The sequence below is a fragment of the Astatotilapia calliptera genome, chromosome 15 (genome assembly GCF_900246225.1).
Source record: "Astatotilapia calliptera chromosome 15, fAstCal1.2, whole genome shotgun sequence".
Taxonomy (NCBI): Eukaryota; Metazoa; Chordata; class Actinopteri; order Cichliformes; family Cichlidae; genus Astatotilapia; species Astatotilapia calliptera.
In genome coordinates this window covers 25,595,874-25,614,871 of record NC_039316.1, presented here as the reverse complement: position 1 = coordinate 25,614,871, position 18,998 = coordinate 25,595,874, and the positions used below count along the sequence as shown (strand labels likewise).

General features: G+C 45.5%; 1 protein-coding gene across 3 annotated transcripts in view; it reads right to left on the bottom strand.

Moving 5' to 3' along the window:
- Window positions 1–230: 230 nt before the first annotated feature.
- tiam2b (TIAM Rac1 associated GEF 2b) overlaps window positions 231–18,998 on the bottom strand; it is a 47,330-nt gene continuing 28,562 nt past the window's right edge. For 2 of the 3 annotated variants that reach the window (XM_026142674.1, XM_026142675.1), the window contains exons 3-24: window positions 17,413–18,495; window positions 14,901–15,369; window positions 14,103–14,281; window positions 12,771–12,995; window positions 11,579–11,764; window positions 11,348–11,491; window positions 8,672–8,737; window positions 8,459–8,537; window positions 8,239–8,328; window positions 7,780–8,004; window positions 7,454–7,548; window positions 5,150–5,338; window positions 4,405–4,473; window positions 4,189–4,314; window positions 3,554–3,662; window positions 3,294–3,473; window positions 3,056–3,174; window positions 2,856–2,964; window positions 2,713–2,771; window positions 1,933–2,023; window positions 1,742–1,829; window positions 231–1,656 (exon numbers count right to left, since the gene is read on the bottom strand). In XM_026142674.1, the coding sequence (XP_025998459.1) occupies window positions 1,110–1,656; window positions 1,742–1,829; window positions 1,933–2,023; window positions 2,713–2,771; window positions 2,856–2,964; window positions 3,056–3,174; window positions 3,294–3,473; window positions 3,554–3,662; window positions 4,189–4,314; window positions 4,405–4,473; window positions 5,150–5,338; window positions 7,454–7,548; window positions 7,780–8,004; window positions 8,239–8,328; window positions 8,459–8,537; window positions 8,672–8,737; window positions 11,348–11,491; window positions 11,579–11,764; window positions 12,771–12,995; window positions 14,103–14,281; window positions 14,901–15,369; window positions 17,413–18,489 (4,521 nt within the window). In that variant the 5' untranslated portion in view covers window positions 18,490–18,495 and the 3' untranslated portion in view covers window positions 231–1,109. The remainder of the gene's footprint in view (window positions 1,657–1,741; window positions 1,830–1,932; window positions 2,024–2,712; window positions 2,772–2,855; window positions 2,965–3,055; window positions 3,175–3,293; window positions 3,474–3,553; window positions 3,663–4,188; window positions 4,315–4,404; window positions 4,474–5,149; window positions 5,339–7,453; window positions 7,549–7,779; window positions 8,005–8,238; window positions 8,329–8,458; window positions 8,538–8,671; window positions 8,738–11,347; window positions 11,492–11,578; window positions 11,765–12,770; window positions 12,996–14,102; window positions 14,282–14,900; window positions 15,370–17,412; window positions 18,496–18,998) is intronic. The other variant, XM_026142676.1, reaches the window with a different exon arrangement.

Sequence of the window (18,998 nt, the reverse complement as noted above, 5' to 3'; positions counted from 1 at the left end):
TCAGGCTGAATTTCATGCAGGAATTTCAGTAGTTTGAAGATAAAATTGTTTTTTAGAGAAAGCTATATTTAAAGATGTTGATAGAATAAAGTTTTACTGTGAGGGCAACATAAATGTATTATTTCAAAGCTGAAGTAATTTATTTAAAGAAAATGTAAAATTAAAAAAAATTCAGAAAGAAAAAAAAAACACTCAAAAAAAATTTTAAATGAAAAAACTAAAAACTGCTTGCCAAATGTTTTTTGGGTTTTTTTTGCATAAATAACGGTAATTTTAAAGGTTAACAGGTAATGATATTGATATTTAAAAAAATAAAGGTGCACTTTTGTGGAAAGAGGTCACATTTCTGAGAGATCAACCTGTAATTTTATGAGAATAAAATCTTATTTTTAAATATAAACAAATCAAATTTCTTTTTGAGACTAAAAACAAACAAACAAAAAAAATTCATAAATTAAAAATGAATTTTAGGAATTTAAGAACTTGCATGAACTGATGTTTCAAAGTGTTACACGTTTTCTTTAAATTTACATTTTTCTTGGACTTTATTGTCAGACTCTTTTCTCTCACTTTCCGGTGACGTTCGACTGCTGTTTATTTTTGTTACCATTAAATCACTGGTGAGCTTTTAATGCTGAATCAGAGAGATCAGTAAAAAAAATCCCAGATTGGCTGATATGACTTCCTCTTGTACAAAAATTTGTTATCAATCCACCTCCAGACCTTTTTTATTTGTTGAAGGTTTCAGTGTCATGAATCTCGCAGCCAATCAGAGGGCTGGACAGATGTCCTGCTATCTCATTGTCTCACTGAGAACAGTTCAAGTGTTGGAGAGATGAAGATCCTCTCAAAGGGTCAGTTAGTCTGTCAGCATTTCCTTTGGTGTAGTGACCTGTGATGACCTGCAGGAGGCGATGTGTGAGGAATGAAGCTGCTTCACACTCTCGAAAATGACCCGAACCTCGTCAGATGGCACCTTTTGGTCAGCGTGGACCTCCATGTTCAGGTCTGTGGAGCAGGTGTGATAAACTTCCAGCTCAATCGTCTGGATTTATTTAGACTCCCCACATTGTGACCATCCTCCTTGTGTTAGCATGTTAGCTTTGTCCCTACACTGCGGGCATGGCGGCGGTCGTCTGTAACCCCAGGAGGGGGTCATAGAAGCAGTCCTCGTTTATCATGGAGGTCATGCTCTGAACGCTGAAGTCTCTCTCCAGCAGGTTGCTGAGGTCCTGCAGATCTCCAGGACTTCGCCGTAGGCTAGAGCTCCGCTTATTTTTCTCCTCCTCACTTATAGATGTCCCTCTTTGTTCCACCTCCTCCTCTCTGAAGTTGAGCCTCTGCAGCTGGGCCTCCAGCTCGCTAGTCAGGGAGCAGAGTCTGCCTCTCATCCCTGCAGCGGCACTGGAGCTGGAGGCGTGGCTCGGCAGCAGAGGCTCTGAGCATGTGTCGCCCAGGACGCCGTCAGACCTGCAGCTCTCCTGCAGCTGGTGAGGAATTGTCTTCTGGGTGTCAGAGTGGCGCTGCTGCCTTCTCCTCCAGGAGGTGCTTCTCTCAGCCGTAGACAGCCTGCTCCTCCTCAGGGATCCCACAGGAGCTCGGTCTCTGAGGAGCAAGCGCAGGGCTCGCAGCACGCTGGCCTTTGTCTCCAAACCGCTGAAATACAAACACAGAGCTGAAGCTTAACATCATCATGCACAGAGTCGAGAACCACCACAGGAACTTGATTGGCTGTCCGTACCTGCTGCACAGCTGGAACACCGTCTCTGGTCGTCCCTCCACTTCAGACCGACTGTGAACCAGCTCCCACACACATGAGTCCTCAGAACCTACACACACAGCACAGTGAGCTCAGACCGTCACAGCGCCTCCTGCTGGAGAGCTGTTGCACCAGCACTGCAGTAACAAACCTCACTCTGATTGGTCACTCACCTGTGATGTTAGCCGGTCTGACCTGGACCGCTGAAACTGGGATTAACCAGCGGAATCTGAAGGGGTCAAGGTCAGCTGATCGGGACGAGGTCTGTGAGAAAAAAACATAAAAACTGACAACAAGAACAGGTGGAGGTGTTTTTTTCTTTTATTCAGTGACATCGCGTTGATGTGTTTACAGCTGAGGAGCCAATCAAGGACGAGGATTACATTTGTAAAGACAAAGAAGCAGATCATCTCTCCAGAACCAGGTTAAAGTTTTTCTGAGATGATCTTTGAAGAAATTAATAGAAACCAGCAGTTGTATGGAAGCCCATTACTGCCAATACAGGAAAAAACAGATTAAGCCAAATAGATTTTTATTGATATTTGACTTAAAAACTAGACATTTTTGGCCTCCATCTTTCTTTTAAAACCTCACAGTGTTTAGATTTATTTAAATGTGATGTTATCTCTCATATGTTTGGTTTGACTTTATCAAAAAATGAAAAGAACAACAATATTATAGTTGAAAAGGAAATTTTAAGTGATTTCATTTATGGGATTTATATCTTTGTTATGATCATTATTTTGATATTCTTTTGATATTTTTAAATATTCTTTAACACATAACACATATTGTTTTACTTTTTAATTGACAGATTTGCATTTTTAATATCATTTTTTTAACACTTTGTTAATTTTTTTGTCACTGTATTTTTTTGTTTACATTGGTATAAATAGACATGCAAATCTGTTCAGTTATACAAATTAGGAGATGAAGAGTAGACGTGCACTCACCATCTTCTTCTTCAGTTTGCTGTTCTCACGGTAAACCAGGATGACGGCTCGTTTGAACACTGAGGACAAAGACAGACTTGTGTTATTCTCCATCAGTTATTACCTGTGCAAGTAAAGAAGTGTGAAGAAGAGACTTCACCCACCAAACAGCGTCAGCTCTGGTTCCTTCCTCAAGCGACCCAGAGAGGGCAGTGGGTTCAACCAGACCACCGACGAGTGGACCAGAAACTCCCCCATCGAGATCTCCGTCACCTGAGGGTGGAGGAAAAAAAAACCCTTCAGGGTACGTGATGCACACAGGTGACGCTCAAGTGTGTGTGTGTGTGTGTGTCATTGTGTTTACCTGTTTGTCGGCTCCACTCTGCTCTGCTGCCAGCTGGTCAAACACGCAGCCGTAATCCTCATAGATCTTCTGCATCTCGTTGATGTGACTCGCCACCTTTTCCATTGCTCGCAGCGCCTCTGAGTGGATGACAGTGGAAGTGCAGCTGGTCACAAAACATGTTTAAATACAATACTGTGAGGTCTGTTACCTCTCAGGTGTGTGTGTGGGTTACCTGTCAGGTGTATGTTTGGGTTACCTGTCAGGTGTGTGTGCTCGGGGCTCTCTGCATCTGTCAGGGACACGAGCTCTCGGAGCAGCAGCGGATACTTCAGGACTCTCTGAACAGGTTTGATCAGGTATGATTCCAGGGAAGACGAGTGCTGATTGGTCGGATTTCTGGCCTCCAGGAACTGTTTGAAGGCTGCGTCTGTTTTGGCTGCGTCACAGGTGGTCAGGGTTAAAGGTTAAATGGAGTGCTGCTTAAATGAGTTTAAAGTGCTCAGACTGTGTTTTCACCTCTTTCCAGAACTTTCTGGACTTTGATGTGATTCGCACAGAAGCCACTGTAGAGCTTGAAGTGATCGGCGTAGTACAGAAATGATCCACCCAATGGGAAGAGGAGTTTCTGAATGAAACACAAATGAGGTGTGAAAAAACTAAACCCATCGAACAAGCAAATAAAAACTTTTGTTCATTAAAATATGGAAATTCCGCATTTAAAATATTGAAACATTTAAAAAGGAGAAATATGTTAACAGCTTAAAATAAATAAAATAGAGTTAATAAATGAATAAAATGTACAAAAAAATAAAAAAAAAGATAAACTGGGAAAAGACAAAATATCTCAAAAAATATATACTATGTATATAATGTAATTAAATAAATTATTAAAAAATAAAAAAACTAAGTAAAAAATAAAATAACAATAATAATAATGGACCCGAAATGGAGTATATAATAAATATATCAGTTTTAACAATTGGGGAAAAAAATGCATAAAAGTAAAACATCACAGGGCCAAAATAAATCACTGGAGCTTAAATAAATAAAACAATAAAACTTGCATGCATGCACAACTAAAACAAAAAGAATAAAATAAAAAAATTAATGAAGGAAATAAAATCTGTCTGAACCAGCTGATGGACCTTCACCTTGAACTGCTCGGGGGTTTCCAGGCTGCTGAAGTTCGGACAGGCGGCGATTCTCTCCTCCAGCGTTTGGAGAAAAACTCTCTGAAAGTCCAACATCTCTGGCAGACTGCCGAACAGCGCCTCCATCTGACAGAGTGACAGAGAGACACACTGCGGTCAGAGTCACAACCACAACCTTCACTTCACAACCGTCACTTACTGTCGGCTCGTCTTTACCTCGTCTTTACTGAGGAACGTCTCCTTCTGCAGGGGGGTGAGGTAGATGTCGAACAGAGAGATGAGATCCTGAAACAGAACCAAAAAAATGTTCTGATATTAATCAAAGTCTAATTTCTTTTTTCAAATTTAATTATCGGCTCGAATCAAATAGTAAGATCTTTCCAGCAGTTTTAAACACACAGGTTTGAAGATATAAAGATGTTTAAGCATACACTCTAATTAAGACAAAAATATTAATATAGCAGATTCTTTTAATATTTGTAAGGGACCCATTTTATACAACCATTTAAAACTAAAACTGTACAAATTGTGTGTAAAATCATAAGAATAGATTTCTTTATCACTTTAACATAAAAAAAATAGTTTCTGTTTTATTTTATTCTATAAATAAACTGATAAAAAACTGGAGTTTCACACAGTTTTTTCTACTCCTGGTTTAGTATGATGTCACAGAGAGGGGAAATCCCCAAAATGGTAATATCAGGGGCAGCCAATCAGAAGAAATCTAGACATAAGTGGGAGGAGCTAAAACAGCATGTTTCAGACAAAGGAGAGGGTAAAAGGTTGAAGGACCAGAATAAGATAAGGAAGGATTATTTTGAACTGAATCATGCAAAGCTACTCTTGTAGAGACAAAGAATAAAAACATGGAGCTGAAAATGAGTCAAAACGCGTCCATTAACATATCAGATGTACTAGCAGTAGTACCACAGTAGTACTACTGTTGCTGTTGTATTCTGACCTTGACGTAGGACTTCTCGGTGTCGACCAGCTCCTGGATGACCTTACGCAGACGCTGACACACGCTTAGGTGGGTGGGGCTCACCGGCTGCAGGCTGACCTCTCTGCCGTACGGGTTTTTGGGGTTGTCGCCATCTCCTGTCTGGCCTTCTGGAAAGGTCTGGTAAAGCGAGTAGACCTGGTCTAAGTTCTGGGAGGGAAACACAGGAACCAAAGCTCAATGAAATCATTCAGGACAACACCACTGTTCATGTGCTTGACAATAAAGAAGAAAAATCAGAAAACAGACCCCACCCCCCCGGTCCTATTATAGCTGGGGTATTCTTCAGCTCCCACATGACCGTGAATTAGATAAGCAGAAGAAGATGCATGGATCCCAGGTGGAAGTCCAGTAACTGATTTTTGTTCCACTCACACTCAAACTTGAGTGACAAACCGGAGAGAACTGTGGCTCTGAGTCAGGAGAACGAGGATCAGTGGAGCAGGAGGTTAATCTCTCTGCTGGATTTTGGGGAGGTCTGGGAAGCCGCTGAGCCAGAGATGAGGTTAAACACACAAACACCAAAATCCAAACAGACAAGCACAAACCTGTTCCCAGTCTGAGCGCCGCTGCTGCTATGACCCTGACTGAGGACGAGCTGCTAACCAATTGGCTGCCTCATCCGTCATCATAATCTGGGCTGCCAGCCTCTAACGCAGCGCCGACAGCCTGATGAATTCTGAGCTCCAATGCACTCACCCTGAAGCTGCAGAGCTTTTGATAAGCGGTGAGGAAGCGTCGCTGCACTTTAAACTCGAGGAAGGAGGAGTGCCCTGAGATCTGAACATGTGGGGAAAAGACTGCCCAGACATGTTCAATTCAACTGTTCATGGAGGTGAGGAGCAGTTTCGATGAAGAACTAAAGACCCACCTCCAGGTTTCAGCAGAGCAGATAATGAACTGGAAGATGATCAAACACGGGATATTAATGTGCAAATAAGTGCATCAAAGGCCTAAACAGCAGCAACTGGTGCTTGTTTGGAGTCGAGTTGAAAGAAACCAATGAGTCTTTGGATGGTCGAGAGTGCAGGATTGACCTTTGACTCCAAAAACACTGAAGATGAAGATCTTTAGGTTAGCGCGATCACAGCGTGACAGTTTTATTAACTCGAACAATCAATTAGTTCATGAAGAATCAAAAGATGCTGTGTAAACAGAAGAACCTTTTAACAGCTTCACTTTTGAGCTCCAGGACTTGTTTTTATCTTAATTTTTTAAATCAATTAATTATCTCTGCTTTTTCAGGGTGATTATAGTTGATTTTATCTCACTAATTGGAATATTAGCCTCAAATATTTGATGTTACTTGATGTTTCAACAAGAGGTTTCCCGCTCCTCCAGGAGGATCCTCGTCAGTCCTAAGGTATCTAAACTGTTTCACGAAGGAGCAGCTGTTTGACTCTGAGCCGCCCGGGACATCTGAGGCTGGGATTACTGTCCTGTGCTGACATTCTCTCAGGTGGTGACTTGTTCCTATTGTCCTACTTTCTGTCTGAGCAGGTACAACATAGTCCTGTGGGCGTCTGTACACGTAACGCTGTGATAGTGGCGTGCACAACCGTCTCACACTGAGAAAATCTAAAGCACAGAAAACACTTGTGATCATTTCCTCTACACCAAGTTTCAGCTCTACACCAACCAGCAGCCCGTTTACCAGCAGGACGACGCCGTCAGCGGGACGCCAACAGCCCAGGCAGCTTGCCACCTTGTCCAGGAGCCTCAGCAGCCGCTCCAGGAGCCCCACCCCGGGGAACACCTCCCTTCCATCCTCCTCCTCTTCCTCCAGAGTCTCCCAGTCCTCCTCCATCGGCAGTACCCAGCACAGAGCACCCATGACGAAGGAGTGAAACAACGACGAAGAGGATCAGTTGGGGCCGGAGGTCACCTGATACTCCTTCCGCCGTCGTCAGAAATGAAGAGGCGGTCAAAAACAGCACCTACAAGTTGTGTTTCTCCAGGGAAAAACGTTAATCCCTCAGCTCTGACTTTACAAACACTCCTGACTGTGTAAGCTGGATTATCAGGCTGACCAAAGGTCATGTGCACAGAGGTGGGGGGTGGAGCTCCAGGAGGCACAGGAGGATTTCTGCAGGTAAGTCTGAGCTGCCTTCTTTGGAAACCAATCACATCCTCATAAAACTTCTTGATTTCATATGACGGGGTTATCGCCGATCAAAGCAAAACACAAGTGGCTTGGTCATGAATAACATACAACCATTTTTAAAAAATCCAGATGTTCTCAGACTGTCACAGACTGAAGCTCACCTCCTCTGAGGGCTTGGTGTCCTGAGGTATCCTCGAAGAAGTGTCATCGAAAACGGGAGGCAGGATGCTGTCTGCATCTGTGATGACAAAGGAATCTGTGAGATGAAGAAGAAATGTGATCTGTGATCTTTACAGGAGAACTCCTGCTGCTTTAACTGGCCTTCACAATAAAAGCCTTTGATTCTGGTTTCTGTAAATGAATCTGATCAATAAAACAGCTGTGACTAAAATGGTTGAGTTTATATTTAAAACTGGAAATCGGTTTGATATAAATGTGAAATGTGTTTGAACATTATGATGCTGTTACCAGAGCGTCTCTGCTGTACCTGTGATCCAGGTGTGGATGTTCGTGGCCGGTGGTTGGCGGCCGGGATGGAAGGGGTCAGCGTGGTCGGGCCAGAGGTCGGCAGGCTCTTCGGCCTCAGGTGACTCATCCCTCCTCAGCAGCAGCTGCAGCTTCTGATGTCTGAAGAGACTCTGCAGGAGGTCCAGGTCCAGTCCAGACACAGGAGCGCCGTTAACAGCCAGGACCTCGTCTCCGGCCCTGAGGCCTGATTGGAAACAGAAAAATTAAACTGCATCTTTTAAAGTTTTTTAAAGTTTCTACATTTTTTAAAATCCTAAACACAGACAGGGTTTTTCCCATTCTGGAGGTGTAGCGCTGCACAGGTGACAGCCTGATAGCAGAGCCTCGAGCGCCCCCCGCTGGACACCTTCAAAACCTCAAACTGTCAGAAATGCAGGGTCTCCCTCAAAATAAAACCTGAAACCATTCTCTGTTTTACCGTCTCTGGATGAAAGTCCCAGCGGGTCCACCTCGCTGACAAAAACATGACTTTTTCCCGCTCCGTCCACGTGACCCGTCACTGCAAAACCTGCAGATTCACAGAAGAAGAAGCACATCACACACAGGTAAATATGCTTATTATTTATCCTCTCAGAACACAAACCAGTCATGTTTTTATACGAATTTTATTTATTCAGTGATGAGTTTTTCTTTCTCACCGAAGTCTTTGTGGCCGTCAGGTCGACAGATGTTCAGAGTAAAAACACCAACAGCTGGAAGCTGCTGTTCATCACGCAACTGAAAACACACACAGAAGAGTGAACCGGGAGAATGACCTCGCAGGAATCATGTGAATACAAATCCAGTAATTATCATCATTCTGCCCGCAGAAAAAAATTAAAGAGAAGTTGTAGGTAAGTCAGTGAACACACCGGCAGATCTGCACTATGACCGGCAGGGGGCGCTGCCTCCATCTGTTTGGGAGCGCAGTCCAGATTCTGCAGAAGAAGCACAGAGGAAGAATTTTACTTTCAATTAAACTTTTAACTCATCAGCACAGGTTTTAAAGGACTGAGCGACCTACGAGGTTTACCTTCAGTTATTATAACCGATTAGCTTCTATAAGCTCTGATCAGTAAAATCATCAATGCATTTGATAAAAACATAGATAAACTGAAGCTTTAAAGGCAGAAAACTATAAAATCATTAAACTAATAGGCAGGTGATTCTTAAAATTCAGACTTTCTCCACAGGACTTAAAGCGACGAGGTGGACTGGAAAATAAGAAAAGCCTGTGAAGAATCCGGAGCTCTGATTGGCTGAAAAGATCACAGGAGATGAAATATGGAGACAAAAGGGTAAAGAGGAACAGTGGGATACAGAGGAGACACAGGGGGAGGAAGGAGGTTAAAAGGGGAGCAGAAGAAAGAAGGTGGAGGTCATGTGACAACAGGAGGTGGGGTTTGGTGGGGAGGTCATGTGGAGAGGAGGTGTTGGAGTCCTCTCCTGCCTCCTGTGAAGGATTAACTCTCAGGAACAAAGAAATCCTGGCAGAATAAAACAGCCTGGAAGCTTTTAATTCTCAATCACCTCCTCCCCTTCCTTCTCCTCCTCCCACCTCCTCCTCTTCAGAAGGTTGTCCTCAAAAAGCTGTGCAGTTAAACAAACTGTCCTCCTCCTCTTTCTCCCACCTCCTCCTCCTTTTCCTCCTTGGTGAGTTTGATGGTGACAATTTTGAACACAAGTATCAGTGTCACATCATCTTCCAGCTTGAGTCGTCTTTTCTCTGAGCGATAACCTGTTTCATATTTGCTTAATCAGCAAAAGATCAGTGACTCCTGCTTCAGAGTCGCTCACATCCACCCGAGTGTTTCCTGACGGTGCTTCAAAGGAGCGACGCGACTTCTGTAAGCGTCATGATCTTTAACCAGTGAGCTGCTTTCTACAAAGTCCACATAATGTACTGCTGTAGTCAAACACAAACACACAAACACAGTCATGACTAAAGACAAACTAAAAATACTCCCTCCTATATTTAAACGTAATTAAAAATGATAAAAGACTTGGGATGTTTAATTCTGTCCTGCATCAAAACCTAAATTAGCCCCAGGGAATCATGGGAAAAAATGAGCAGGTTGAGCTGCACTGAAATTACAGGTTTGTGAAGCCGCCATCAGCCTGCCTGGAGTCTGGGACCACCGACTGACACTGAACACATCGGCATCATCATCATCGTGGACTCGCATGCCTTTCCTCGACACCACCTTAAAACATCCACAACAGTCGTAACTGTGGTCTGAGTGGACGGTTGGACACAGTGAGTCACATGATGACTGGAGACCAACATTAAGCAGGAAACACTCGTCAGTACGAAAACTTCTGTTTTCTGGAAGGAATCAAGGATTTTACAGTAATGACCCCCACCCCCCGACATGGCAGTGAAATGGAGGCGGCGAGTTCTGGTAAGTGTATATCTCCTGCAGAGTTGACACAGCGAGCAGCAATCAGCTCCACATGTCCTCTAGTGGAGCTGCTCCACCCGGAAACCACAGCCTGCAGCATCAGATCTGATCTGAAAGCAGAACCGGAATGGAGATCCAGCTGCACACAAACATGCTGCAGGTCTGTCTGACCACAAGTGCTCAGCACAAAGAACAAGCTGCCGCAGGCTTGACTACGAACACCTCCATCAAGCCTGAAGACGTCTCTGTCCACAGAAAGACCTTTCTGTGTTACCGTCTGCTGGGCTTCAACACACAACAAGTAGAGGTGCAGCAGCTCAGAAGGCTTTATTATGCCCTACATTCATTACATTTCGAAGAAAAATGAATTATGGTAATAAAAAGTTGCTGGAAATAAATCATTCTGACTTTCAAGAGCAGGACAGCATACAAAAAGCCCTCTGAGCTCTCTGATTGGTCGGTTTTGTGTAAGATGAAATAAACAGCTGACTGATTAGGCGTTCAGCTCGAAGCAGGACTCTCAGTCGAACAAAGGCAGAATGTGGCTAGAATTCCCCTCACCAAGGTATCCACAGATGTTTGGCTCAGAGCGGGAGTTACTGCTTGGAAGCATCCTGCGCAGTTCCTTGCTCAAGGGCAGGAGGGAGCAGGTAACGTGCTGCGATCCTGCAGACGCTGCAGCTATGAAACTATGAGGCAGTTTTTCCACTGAGCGTGTATCGGCTCAGTTGAATTGCGAGAATCCACGACAAAGCAAAGTGGCGCTGACAGATTTATCCTCCGGACCCTCAGAGGCCAAAAATAACCCACTGTTTATCACGAGGGGACCGTCAGGAGCCAGGCATGATGGTAACTGCAGCTGGATGATGCACTGAGGAGAGGCTAAACTTAGCCTCGTAACGACAGATGACAGCACGCTTCTTCTGGGCTGTTTTTAGAGAGCAGAGAGGAACGATGAGTTCAGCCTGAATCAGATGAGCTGGTTTTAGTCGTCCATGTGAAAAGACTTCAGAGTAGAACGTTTCTTAAACCTGTCTCTGACTCCATGTGAATATTTCACCTTTCAAACTATTTTCAGAAGGGTGCACGCTGCCTCTCACCATACTACAGCACTGAACTGGACAAGAAAAGGGTGCAGTGTAATACCTGGTGAGCTGAGTGTTTGCCACCCCTGCCGCGCCTGTTGAGATCATCCAGGACCTTCAGGGAGGACGGCAGACCCCTCCTCCGGTTTCCTCCCGAAAGAGACCGGCAGCGCCGCCTCAGTGTGGCCTCTTCTCGGCTGCACACCTGTGAGAGTCCAGAGAGGCAGATTTGGTTAATTTCCTTCTTCCTTTCTTTTTTTAAAAAAAAGGGAAGCGTCGAGCCTCTACTTACCAGAGCATGGAAGGAGGACACGGAGAAGACTCCCAGGCGTCCCAGCATGCTCTTGGAGGGCCTGCTGGCCACAGCGAGGAGGCTCTTTGGGTTTGGGAGCTCGCTGCCCTGCAGGCTGGACAGGTAGCACCTGAGCCTGAACAGATCCAGGTTCAGTTTCTCCAGATTCTGCTCCCACTGCTGGATCTGAGCACACACAGGGTCACACATAAACACAGCTTCTGTATAAAACAATGATAATAACTCATCAGACGGCCATGAAAACCATGAAACATGGTCAGTGAGTCATGGCAAGGCGCTGAGAGAAGCCATCTTTTCTCCATTCACTCATCAGGTAAAGTGTATTTCCTGGGTGGGGCAGACTGCTGCTGCTGTCAATTCCTGCTTCAGTCTCTGTTGTGATGAAGTTATTTTGTCCCTTACTGTGTGATTATCACCCATTATCCCTCATCCCTCCATCCTGTCCTCCCTTTCATCTCCTCTCCTCTCCTCCCCTCCTTCCTCTTCTCTTGCTGGACTCTCTCCAATAAATCGAGGCTCTCCTTCTCCTCCTCTGTTTGCCCTCCCCTCCCTCTCAGTAAATGTGTAATTGAATGTTGAGCAGGAAGATTAGCCTCTAATCTCAGAGTTCAAACTGCAGCGCTGGGATCAGTTTCACAGTTCAGAGGAAAGATTAGCAGGCTGCTAAATGATACGTTCTCTGTCTGCACATTGCTGTCACTGGAAATTAACAACAAGAACAAAGAAACCCGCAAAACAGCCTGAAGCTAATCTGTGGCACAACAAAGTCCATCCACAGACTCAGAAACTGCACGTTCATCAAGATTTACTGACAGTTCTCCTCTTACAGCTGTTACCTGATGTCCGTTGAAGCAATGCTGATGAAACCTAACTGACTCACACTGATGCTGAGCAGAAAAGAAACCCTTAAACTGAAACACAGTCTGCTGCACAGTTTCAGGATCGTCTAATTTCTCTGCAACAAACACAGAGACAGCAGCAAACTTCAGACACTGAAGGTATCGTGAAGCTCAAAGACAACAGGGCGAGAGTCGGGTCTGATGTTCATGTGTGCTTCACTCAAAGATGGCTGTGAGGGTCATTCTAAAGCATTGCCCATATTCAGGACCGGTGTAGGTGATAATACCAACGTGCTGTCCGCTCTGACCGGACCACTTCTCCCCGCACTCACCTGGCTCTCCACCGCCTTCCTGCTCTTGGGCTCCTTGATGATGGACAGCTGCAGCTCGGCCATCTTCTTCATCTTCCCATCCATGTCAATCTTGTGGAGCAGCGAGCGGCTCTGAGAGCGCAGGAGGCGCAGTGTGTCCTCCTTCTTCTGACGCTTCACCAGCAGAGAGGCACTCGCCGAGTGGATTGCCGTCACCCAGTTCTCCAGGTCAGTCTGGCTGGTGGCCTGGAGGGCGAGACAAGATGGAGTCAGACAGATTTTAAGCAACAGAACAGTATTAAACTTTGAGCCTCCTGCTTTATTAACTCTGAATATTCAGCTGCTGATTGCGCTTTGTTTTAACAACAAAAACCTTAAATACAGAAACTTTTAAATGTAAATTTGCTGCTGAAAGCAGGAAGCAAGGCTCAGTCATCCTCTGATGGTCTGGTTTCTGCGTTTAAGCAGCAGACTTAATGTCCTGATGTTAACAGCTGTTTTTGTTTACGAGGGGACGTGTGGCAGGGTTTAAAGCTCGCTCTTCATCAAGTCATCATCGTAAAGAGGAACATTTGTTGCAGTAATTAGCTGGGTGTCGTGATTCCCATTAGCAGGCTTTCAGCCTTCTCCGCTCGTCATCTTCAGCTGCTTTCAGCCCTTGACAAAACCTCCACCTCCTCCTCTGGGAGGAAGGTGATTTGTGTGTCTGCAGACTCTGCTGCATTAGTCAGAGTGACTCTGGGAATCAAGAGGAGCTCCTAAAAGTTTGAGGAGGTGATCACAGAAATAAATTATTAAATTACATGATGACATCACCTTTACCAAGGAGAGTACAGGTAATAATCGGCCTCTCTTTTTATCCCCGCTGACCTCTGACATCCAGACTTTTGCCGCTCATGTCATTCAAGATCGACTAGAAGGAACGCCACGAGTTCATCCGGGGCCTCGACACATCTGTGCCTCCTCTTCTTTGTCGGAGTAAAAGTAAAATCTACTCTTTGTTTGTCTGCTTGCTCCTCGGTGTGGGTGGTGTGGAGCTGGCAGCAGAGGGGGAAATGCTCACAGTCATTACCAACAGAAAGACACGCAGAGAAAGTCCCACAGTGTGGATGTTTGTGGTGAGAAAACCAAATGCTGGTGTGACGCCACACCCCGTTCATTCACGCTGCTCACAAATGAGCCACAGCGATGGGAAAAAAGATGGAGGCAGCAGTTGGAGGAAAGCGATCACAGAATGAAAGAATGAAAAGAAAACCTCAGAAATGTCCCAACACCACAGCTGCTTATGCTGGTGCTGCATTCAAGGATACTCCAGTAAAATCATGTTTCTCAGTGTGCTGGCGGTTCCCTCACCTGGAACAGGTACACGTCTCCATACGAGTTGCTCAGACAGAAGACATGCTCCTTCCTTGGGTGCTCAGGGACGGCCTGGACGATGCTGTCATCAGCCAGGAGAGCGTAGCGAGGAGAAAGCTCCTGGTCGGCGCTGCCGCTGCTCCTCCCATATGTCTCGTAAAACAGCAGAGTGCAACCTGAACAGACAAAATCCATCGTTAATTCTACGTTAAATAGTTTATTTCACAGAGATTTATAAATTTTAGCTGTTGATGCCACAGATGGTAAAGACTTCAGTAAAATGTTTAACATGAAACAGAACACTTTTTTTTAAAATCAAGTTTCATTTAGAAGTGCCTAAACCTACATTCTCTCTGATGCCCAGCAGGGGGCGACTCCTCTGGTTTAAGAAGAAGTCCTAACCTTCTCTGTGCTGAGAGCAGAAGTGATAAATAGTTGTTGGTCGGTTAACAGTCAACTCAAAAACTACTCGTCAGTAATTCCTGAAACATGCTGAATCTATAATCAGCTGGCTGATTATAGACCTTCCCACTGCCTAACTGGAAACATCCTGGTTAATGTAACCCGAAAGTGACACTGAGGAACCTGGAAACTCACACTGTGCCTCAGGTGCACAAAGACTCTTTTGCTGCCTTGTATGCAGCATAAGCCTGGTTTCAGCTCTAGCAGAGGCACTAAAGGCATCACCAGACTTCTCCTACGCAAGTTTTCTGCCCTTCACTGAAAATAAGATCAGATCTAATCCTGAAACTTGAACTCAACTTTCTGTTTTCTGGTCCTTGCAGGCGGCCGTACCTTTCAGTGTGACCCAGTAGTGCCTCCACTTGCGGCGGGCGACCAGCTCCAGCTTTCTGTCCTTGTTAACAGTGATGAGAGGTTTGAAAGAGAGCCATCCGGCCCGCCGCACCACACCCTGCTCCTTCTCAAACAGGACATCCAGCTGCTCCCCTTCTCCCACCTCCACATCCCCATCTATCTCTTCCTCGTCCTCCTCACCCTCGTCTCCGTCCCCCTCTGATGGCTCCGTCCTGTCAGCCGTACTGCTGCAACCCATCTCCAGCTCCTGCATGAAGTTCTCATAGATGTTCTGCCGCTTAGCATCACTGTTCTGGTTCAGACTCCTGGAGGAGCCGCAGTGGAGCGTTGGGAACTGGTTGTGGTTCAGGGAGTGGAGAGGGTCGGAGGAACACAGCGTGCTGCAGCTAACAGCCCCAGCATTCAGTCCATTGATGAAGACATCGGCTGTGTCGGTGGCAAACGGCTCCTGCAGAGAAATCAGAGAGGACTTTATTTGACTGCTGTGATTCCGTCTGCGGCCACTAGAGGCAGCCCTCAAACACAGCGCCCAGCACCAGGCAGTATTATTCCAAACCACAATTTTCCCCTCTGTTAGCATTAACGGGGTGTGAATATGCTTCACGCTGCAGTGTCAGCGTTAAACAAACAATCCATCACTGCTCTTGAGCCAATAAGACAACCTGCTGGTTTTAGAGGGCGCGGGTTTGATGCCCGCTCTGACTTTACTTTAAACCTCCAACTGAGTGACTCGTCCAGGTTTGTGCAACACTTTTGAGCAGTTTTCCACATTTAACCGTCATTGTGAAGTGACAGTGACGACATGTGGAGACTTGCTGTTTATAGACAGGCAGAGTGAGTTGGTACAGAAACGCACAGTTCTTATCAGTCAGGGCGTTAAGCTGTTTGTTCTTTAGAGAAAATCTACCACGCAGGTCTTTTATTCCTGAGATAATAGTGGACTTAAAGGATCCTGGATGTTTACTGAAGTGCTTGTCCATGCAATCACTGTATCAAACTCCCCCGTATCAAACACAGTGCTGTGATTGGCCGAGCAGAGCCAAGCCCTCATGGAAATCTAAACAAGGGGTAAATGAAACGTAAGCCCTCAGATCGGTCTGGTTCCAGGTTCCCAAACATTTCTTTCTCCAGTGTCACTATGTGATGTTTTTGTTTTGGTGCTTTCCCATGAAAAGCTCCAGGAATTTTCCAAGAGATCAAAGTTCCTCCAGCACTGTGATTTGTTTTTGATGAGCGGGATCAAAGCCCCGGAAAGACTGAACAATAAAAAGTCCACTGTGATGTATCACTAGGACATCAATCTCAGAGAGCAAAGATGGATTCTCCTGTGACTGTGACACAAAGCTGCAGAGGATTTAAGCTAGACTGATGCTTTCAAAGGATTTCTGTTTTGTTCCTCTGGGATTAATAAAGTTCTCTGATTGTAATTAATAATCCGGCACACAGACTGCGGCACTCCAGTGAAACATTGACGCAGTGCAAAGAAAGCTTTTTGGGTTAAACATCTTAAAAACCTTGCAGACGAAACAAAGACAATCAAGAGAGCAGATAATAAAAGTTTATTCGTCAGTCCTTTGATGTTTGACGTGCATCTGGAGGAACTCAAGTGTGGGAAAACGAGTCCTCATGAGGTCACGCTGATGTAAGGGGGTTACCCAGGTTGTGGGGGGTGGGGTGTTTGGGGTTTCCAGTGTGAGGAAACTACATCAGCGTCTGATTTCATTATCCCCGTCATCATCAGCACTGAGTTAAAAAGCACGAACAACAAGCTTCACTACTCCAGCTCCCTCACTGCAGACAGGATGTGACCTCATTCTGCTGGCTGTAAACAGGAAGCCGGGCTTTTTTGGACCAGCTCTCACAGAGAAAGCTTACCATCAGATTACTGATGTGTGATGATGTTTGAAAATGGCGTTCGTACTTAACTCCATGTGTAATGTTGTTAGTCATGATGAGACTTTAATCTAGTTCGACGACTTGTTTAAGTCTGAGGATTAAGGAAGATATTAATTTTAAAACCAGTTTTAAGTTTCTCAGAATATATTAAAAAAATGATCTACTAATGAGTTTATAAAAACTTTTAAAGGTTTTGTTTTAGACTGAGTTTACTTTGAAGACATTTTAAGATATTCTGATGATCTTTATTGACCTTGTTCTTTCTTTCTTTCTTTCTTTCTTTCTTTCTTTCTTTCTTTCTTTCTTTCTTTCTTTCTTTCTTTCTTTCTTTCTTTCTTCTTGTTTACAGGCTGTGATTATGTTCAAGTGATAAAAACATATACCTCTACTTTGTCAAACACTAGAATTCAAAGATTTAAAAAAATATTATGATTTTGTGCACTTTTATCAGGGATGTCAGTTCATGTTGAAAATCAACATTCTTAAATGTAAAAAGTCAGAAAACAAAAAATGATGTCATTTTGTCCATCATCAGCAGGTGGCAAACCACTGAGCTCTGCCCACAGCATGACTTCATCATCTTATTGTTTCTCACCTGGATCCTCCTCTTCTTCCTGCTCAGACTTCCTGTCCAGTCGCTCAGACGTCTGATTCGGCTCTTCAGGAAGTCTTTTCGGTTATTCCTGGCAGAGGCGGCGCTCGCAGACTCCACATTTCGGCAGGGCAGCGTGCAGGAGGAGTAATGCTCCTCCATATCACCGGCTGATCCCTCCTCTTTCTGTGTGACATCATCCAGCAGCGCTGCCTCCCCGGCGGGGGTCCCAGCGTCGGTGGGGAAGGCGGGTAGCGTGTTGTGACTGCTGTAAACCCCAGGAGCTGAAATCAGGCTGAAATCCGTGAGGTCCGGCTGCAGGAGCTCCGAGTCTCCAATGCCGCTATCCTCCGTCCGGCCAGAGGAGCAGGTGTTGTAACCTGCAGTTGCGGCGGTGAATACATTAGTCTCTGTGGTGGGGAAGAGGAGGCTGGAGCTAAATCCAGGTGAGATGTCCTCACCCTGAGCGGAGAAGAAGGTGTTGTAGCCGCTGCTGCTGGTGGCAGTGGTGTAGCCGCTGCTGTTGTCCGCGTTCTGCCTGCACACAAACACGTTATCCGTCAGCTCGCTGTTCCCCCATGGCGAGTCGTACCAAGAGCCATCGGAGCTGAGCGAGCTGCCGTTGCTGGTGCGCAGTGACACCTCTGCGCTCGTGGTGGTGGTCGCTGCGGCAGTGATGGCGGGGAGCCCACTCAGACTCTCTGGCTCCACCCGAGCTTTGGTGAACTCCACCCTCATGCTGCCATCTTTGCTGAGCAGCACCTTTGGGCTGCCGCTGCTTTCCAGAGACGCCCGCTCACCCCCCCCAAACTCCCCCCTGCAGAGCCTCTGAGGAGACCCCCCTCTCAGCTTGGCGCCTCCTCGGGCCGCTTTAGGGGCTGGTTCGTAACGCCATGAGGTGTAGGGTGAGCTGGCCATTGGGTGGTTCAGGTAGCTTTTCCCTCGGCTCCTGCAGCCTCCCTGGCTGCTCCTCCACCAGCTGCGAGCCGATGTCACCTCCTCCCTCCTGGAGGAAAACCTGAAGGAGCAGGAGGGCTTGGCAGGGGAGACGAAGCTGCTGTGGCTGTCTGCGTTTCCCATGATGACCTGGAAGAGGATGGAGGAGGATGACATCATCAGATGTGAGGCACAAAAACGAGCGACACAACAGCCAGGAAACAAACACACACACACACACACACACACACACACACACACACACACACACACACACACACACACACACACACACACACACACACAGCATGTATTAAAGCAACAGAGATTTCTACACACAATACTACATTAAATATTACAGTCAGCACTACAATACTACATCAAATAATACAGTCAGTACTAAAATACTACATCAAATACTATGGGCAGTATTATAATCAGTCCCACTGGAAGCCAAAGATGAGTTAAAGACTCAGTGACCCCACATTTGTGAACACACATTAAACATTCACTCATTTACTGCAGTCCATTCTCAAATGCACAAAATAATTGAAGCATCTAAACTTCCTTCTTCCTTATCACAGCAATATTACCCAGATGTCACATGTTTATTTTCTGGTAGATTTGCAGATGATATTTGTAAGACAGCCGTC